The sequence below is a fragment of the Egretta garzetta genome, unplaced genomic scaffold (assembly GCF_000687185.1).
Source record: "Egretta garzetta isolate BGI_Z169 unplaced genomic scaffold, ASM68718v1 scaffold2, whole genome shotgun sequence".
In the NCBI taxonomy this organism is placed as follows: domain Eukaryota; kingdom Metazoa; phylum Chordata; class Aves; order Pelecaniformes; family Ardeidae; genus Egretta; species Egretta garzetta.
The window spans coordinates 3320457-3327155 of NW_009258894.1; the positions used below are offsets into that span (position 1 = coordinate 3320457).

Genomic DNA, 6699 nt, shown 5'->3' on the forward strand with positions numbered 1-6699 from the left:
CAGCTTTATTCAGTATTGCTCAGAGGTAGCACAGGACTGATCTGCATAGATAGCATCCAGGCAGAAAGAATTAATCACAAAATTAGCATTTGTTTCCCCAGCCTGGCAGTTGGTCACAATGGCATGCTTATATGTGAGTCAAAAAACTTCCAGGGGTGGTGGTGGTGTTTTGGTTTTGGTTTTTTTTTTTTTTTTCAGAAGCAGAAGGTAATCCTATGAGCTGTGGCACTTGTTTTTTAACTATGTAACTCTTTCAGAAATAATCTCTGGTTATGGATCACACTCTAGCAATTTGCACCAAAGCGGCACTCCCACGGGAGCAGTCCCACAACTACACGGATCGACCCAGCTGCCTTTCAGAAGTGCAGGCTGTGTGGTACTACTGCAAGGCCCGTAACTGCTGGGCAGACAAAGGTAAGGATTTCTCTGCACGTCTTGCTTTCCTGTCCTGTAGCTCTCTTTTCTAGGTTCTAAAGTCATTTAAAGTGCAGCTGGGGCAGGGGTGGTTATTGTAAAAACTTTTTAGACCATCTTTGCTCAATGCTTCACAGGAGAGATAGATAGTAATTTCTTTTTAATAAGATAACTTGCCTATGCACAATTGCTTTTAACCTCTCACTCACCTGCACTGACACCTGGGTTCTCAAAAGATAAGCCAGCCCTCAGTTAACTTACTGCAATCAATGGGCATTTGGGGCCAAGACACTTCAGTGGCTAGGGTACAGCTTCTTACAGAGAATAGAGAGAAAAATCATTGATTTCACTTTAAATCTTTATCTGATGCTTTTCACAGAAAGGCCAGCACCTGTTTCTGTGTACCTGAGAGCATTTGTCTTGCATGGAATTGCCAGATAAATCTAATATCCTAAAGTACTTTCTGCCAGGTCCAACAATAGGAACGGAAGATAACCTTATAGACTGTAAGTTTAGAGTCCTACCTTTTTACTATTACTGTTAGGAAAAAAACTTTAAAGGTAACTCTTTGTTACTTCATAACTGAAACCTAAGATTGCAACCTCCGTTTCTATTCTAAAGCCAGAGAACAATAGCCTCTGGCTGTTGTGTGAAATACCAAGCAAAGGTTGCTCCCTGCATCGATGCTCTAATTCTCCAGCTAGGAAGGAGGACTGGTTGCTTACAAATCTCAGTCCTCAAGTGTAATATTCCAAAAATTCACACTTGATTGTGTCCATAGAGCCATCACTAGGGCAGCTGAAGTATCACATTCTAGACTTGGGGTCTCTCAGCAGTGCCTTTCCCAGGAGAAGCATCGCTGGGCTCAGCCAGGTACACACTTGAGGTCTGCACTGCTCAGTCCCACTGGATGCCGAGGAGCTCACAGCTCACACTCCAGAGCTTCTTTGCCGTCTCGTCATCCCGACCCCGTGGAGATACATATGCTGGCTGGCAATCACTGCAAGAGGAACATTTTTTTTCTTATTTTTTTAAGTCAAATATCTCCATCTGCATTAGCACAATGAAATGTCTACGTTAAGATAAGGGAGTTGCTTTCTATCAGCTTAACTTCAAGACCAGCTGAAGAAGGGCGGGAGGCTGTCCAGCAAATGAGCAAGGGTTGGTGCTAAGCCACCTTGAAAAAGCTTTCTTTCGAAAGGGCTAGGGAAGAGCCTCTCCCAATGGCAGCAAGAATGGGCAATCTGTTGTCAGCTCTTAAAGAAACCTGTATATCTTTACTATATACTCTTCAGTGTACATTTTCATTAAGACCACTAAAAAGGGCTATAAATGTTAACCAACTTCTTCAGGAGCACCTTTTCTAACAAACAGTACAAAAAAAAGCCACTCAAACAGCCTTTCATTCTGCACTATTTATCCTAGCCTATTCATGCCACTGTATTGCCATTGCACAAAAGGCAAAGCTGCCCCAGAATAATAATACCGTAGTAAGCATGTACGGTTATCCCCTTTTCCATTATCCTCTGAACTGTAGCTCCTTTCTTCTCAGCTCTTGCACTCAGACAGTGCTCTGTCTGGAAGAGCGATCATCTGTTCTCATCTGTAATGCTAGATGCTGCAACAGCACGGGAGTTTAAGGCAACAGAGGAAACTGCATCTCGTAAGATTTCTACCTAGCCTGCTGTTTTCAGAGCTCCAAGTGCACAGTCCCTGAGGGTCCCAAAATTACTCTGGTGGACTCCCCCTGTCTTGCTATGGCATGCAAATTCTTTTTTTTTATGTTGGTACTTGTGCTTTACATACTATTACCTGGAAAGCGAAAAGGATTTTAGGCTACTCCAATGTAAATCATGAATTACTGTTGCCGCTACTCATTTCCCACCCAGTCCAAAACTCCTTTCTTTTATGAGTTTAAAATCCACCAAAGTTTTCTCTATTCCAGCACATAAATGCTCTGTTTATATCCTGGGGACAGACAGTCATCCAGATTGACATCTATTTATATATTCAAGCCTGATTAAGATGGTACAAACTCCCATGTGAAGATCAGACTAAGTCATTACAGAGACTAATCTGGTCACATCACATGAGGAAAGCTCTGCCAAGACACAAAGGCTCCAACACTATCCATGTGAGGGGAGAAAGAAAAAAAAACAAAAAAAAAAAACGACAGACACTAATTTTCACTTTCATTTCCCCAAAACCAGCGTTGTTACACTGGTCTATACCTGGTGGGAAGCTGACAGACACATCTGCAGGAATCTGTTCAAATGGCAGTCTTCAAATCTAGGATAATGACGACCTGGAACTGCTCTGGGCTGTAGTTTTGGTGAGGGGGAAAGGCATGGCTATACAGGGTCTTGGAGTAAGTCAAAGTCAAGAAACAACAGGTTTTGTAGTGGGAGCTACACAAGACAGTTTGCAGGACAGGGCGATAACCACCCCAGCAGGAGTCCCTCCCAGCTTATGGGGCTGTCACACTGGAGAATCAAGTCATTTTGTCACATGCCAGTCCTGAAAATCTTGGCCTCCTAGTTCTGCAGGACCATCAGCCCTTCCCGCTCCATGGGAGCACAGGCCCCTTCTGCTCCAGTGGGGTAAAACTACAAAGAGAACCAAAGTGGTCTTCCCAGGATTGACTCAAATGACTTCATTAACTGAACAGCTCTACTGAAAAGTGATTTGCCCAAGTCTCAGGCAGATAAGGATTAGAGCTCTGAGCATGTGACAGCCATTGCACAGTGATATTCCCAGCACAAGGACCTGCAATTGTAGGAAGTGTTGCACAGGTCAGGGATTTCTCCTAACACAATATCCACTGCAATGGGACCTGGACGGGGTAATGCTCTAGTATTTGTCACCCTCAATCTTATCAGCCAGCCTCTTACCCAGTCCTTTCTTAACAAAGAATGACAGTAAGTCTAATTTTCCCCAGCCAACGAGTTTGCTGTGCACGGTATATCACTCCTTCAGCTTGCACCCACCTGAAATACTGTCCTGTCACAGAGTCTAGCTCCTCTGCTACTGCACAGTAGACACTGGTCTGAGCTCCTTCCTGAGGCGTCTTCAAGAAGAATGAGAATATCTTCCACAGCCACGTCATTACAAATGAGTGCCGGACCAGCTCAGAATAGACAGAACCAGGATGGAGAACATTTGCTGTGACTTTAGTGCCTACGGCAAAAGAAATAGTTCAGGACAAATCTGCATGCATCGAACTGCCTTTTAAAAAAAGGGTAATATATTCCCCAATTCTACCTGCAGATATTCTGCAACTTAAAGGAGGAGTCCAGGCATGGATACAGGGACACTAAGTGAAGTCCTCTGCACTTACTGCTTGCTGGAGCATCCCCCGCTCCCTTCCAGACCCTGCAGTTACCACATGCCCTCTGCAAAACAATGTGCTAGAGGGCCTGGGTGCTACAACAGCAGCAGTTCCCCCATCAGGCTTTTGAGAACACTGGCTTCTTTGGATTTACTGTAATACTAATTTCCTAGAGGAGACGCTGCTTCTGTTTTAGTAAAATAAATACTACTTAAGTTTATGAAAAGGACTGAATGACATAGCTGTGGCAGATGTCATGACTTAAGAGGTACTGTCTAGTCCTAGGCTTCTGTTCTACAGCACATCAATGTTTAAGGCAGCTGAGTACACATTAGCTTTTCTATTGGAGACTGCAATTGTAGTTCAGCTCCTTCTGGTTTTTTTCAGCCTCCACCCAGATACCACAGTCATCTGCATGGGTGCAGCTGGTTTATGACAAGCACCAAAGAAAAAGGAAATACATTCAGCTGTGCCAAGCGACTAAACTCCTCTGCCCTGTTGTTGTAAAGACAATCAGTGTTTTAAGTCTCCTGGTTCCACAGACAGGAGGTATGTTCTTCCTGCAAAGAGCTGTCAATGACCCTTGCCACAAACCATTTCATTTCTCCATAGCTAATTTCCAGACCTTTCTTCAATCCACTCTCCTCATCCCTGGTGCTCAAAAGCCAAGCAGAAAAACACTCTGCTCCCCTCTGGGACTTGCCTTGCAGCCGCCTTGCCAGCTCCCGAGTGAAGAGCACGTTAGCCAATTTGCTGTGACAGTAGGCAAGGCCACGGTTGTAGCTCCTCTCACCGTGGAGATCATGGAAGCGGATTTGGCCTCCATGATGAGCCAGTGAGGACACGTTCACTATGCGGGCTGGGGCAGACTGCTTCAGGCGCTCCAGCAACAGGAAGGTCAAGAGAAAATGACCTAGGGGTGAGAGAAAATGTCATCCTCCTCTGAAGGGTTCCCCTCCTGGAATTTCAAAGTACTTAGAACGTATTCCTTACACGTCGTATCTTACTGCTGCCCTTGTTTCCAGTGCAGGGAAAAGAAGGCCCCCCTGAATCAACAGCTAGGCTTTTCTGGGGCCGCTGAGTTCCGCTCCTCAGCTCCAAAAAGCTGGAGCTATCATTTCAAATGTCCCAGGTAACACATACAGATACTTAAACTGGATCCACAATAAGCAAATGCATTGCATTGCATCTCCAGAACGCTAGCTCTGGCCTTCCATTTTTCCCCAAGAAGGAAGGATGAGGAAGACAAAATCTGAAAGCAGGATTTTCTTCTGGCATTTTGCCACAGGTATTGAATGCAAACATGACTCCACTGGCCTTACCAAGGTGATTGACTCCCAGGTGCATCTCGAAGCCATCAGCTGTCTTGGAGTAAGGGCATAACATTACCCCAGCATTATTAATGAGAATATGGAGTTCCTTCTCCTCTGCAAGAAACAACAGACATCCTTAAACAGGGAAACAGAGACCGAACACACAAGAAGGTGGCACAGGTCAGCCAAAAAAACCCCACGCCTGTCTTGAGTTGCAGCCACATGGCCTCAATAAAATGATAAGCCTCCTACCACAAACTATCTCATGGCCTCTGACAAGCCCCTGCTGTGAACCGCAGTACCTAACGTGGTACAGAGATATGCAGGTCAGGGATGTGGCATTTGCTAGAAGAGCAGACAGCAGTCCTTGGTAAAATATTCTCACTGAAAAGAAGGATATAGAGGCTGTACCTGCTAGAAATTTCTCAGCAAACTCCCGGATGGACTTCGTATCAGCCAAGTCCAGTTTTTTCACAATGACTTGCTGGTTCCCTGTCTCAGCTCGGATTTCACTGGCTGCAGCTTCTGCCTTCGCTATGTCTCTGCAAGCGACAATCACCCTCGCACCTGCAAGGGGGGACAAAAAGCAGAAAACAGCAGGTGAGATCACCGGAGCACACTGGATGATCAAGGCTATGACAAGCAGGCCGATTATGCACAATGCTTACAAACAACGTATTGTTTCCTTAGGGAATTGGCATCGATCAGGGGGGCAGCTGGGGGGGACACAGCCTTTCCTACTACGTTGTTAGATCCGATCCAGCCCCAAGCTGTTTTCAGACCAGGAAAATGCACATCTGCAGTGCCTCTGTCCAGGTTCTCCCAGGTCAGGAGTGCGTACCACAACACTGGTGTGACAGGCTTTTATCTGCCCCTGTAACGGGAACGTCAAGCCAGGAGCACATGAAGATACTTGGATTCCAGCCAGAGCGACTTCTAAATGGATTGCGAACAGGTAGTGTAATCTCCTTACCAGTTACCCAAAAAGCACTTAAAGCAAATTAGCGTAAAACATGAATAACTAAAGCAGGCAGCAGTGGACCCACGGCATTTCCCAGCTTCATACAAGCAGAACCCAGCGATGATGTCAGGAACTTCCCCAGTCCTCTCAAGCAGCTGTGCCACAGAGCATTTTCATGTCACAAGGCACATTTTTGGAGTTCAAGCAACGAAACCAGCTGGGGAACAGCTGAGGGGCTTGCACCCAAGCAGTTACAGCCTCTGGAGAAGCAACGCTTGGGCTCGCCTGAAACCGCCTCGGAAATCAAATTTTGCTCAAATGCGAGCATAAAATACTCCTCCCTCCGACGCAGAACAGGGACCCCTGCCGCGCAGGCACGCGCGCAGCCGCCGCGCAGGCACGCGCGACTTGCCTCTTCGCGCCAGGTCTCTGGCAGTCTCCTTCCCGATGCCTGTGTTGGCTCCCGTGATTATCGCCACCTTCCCCTCCAGCTTAGCTGCTGACTTACACTGCCCTCCGGCGACATACCTCCTGCGAGAGAGGGGGGCGGCGGTCAGGGGGCGCGGCCCGAGGGCACCTTCCCTCCCTAGGGGGCTGGGGTCGGGGCTGACCCCCCCCGTTCCGCCCCCGCGGTCGGGCTGGCCGCTGTGCTCAGGGCCTCGGGGACTCACGAGCGTCGTTAC

The 6699-nt window shown here is 47.0% G+C and overlaps 1 protein-coding gene across 1 annotated transcript; it reads right to left on the minus strand.

The window, feature by feature from the left end:
• On the minus strand, nucleotides 1-6663 carry LOC104122065 (retinol dehydrogenase 12; the record flags this gene model as incomplete). Its single annotated transcript, XM_035889793.1, has 6 exons — nucleotides 1-1414; nucleotides 3402-3591; nucleotides 4446-4655; nucleotides 5065-5169; nucleotides 5467-5622; nucleotides 6429-6663. Coding segments are annotated over 6 exons (999 nt in total), but the record flags the coding sequence as incomplete, so codon positions are not given.
• Nucleotides 6664-6699: the final 36 nt, after the last annotated feature.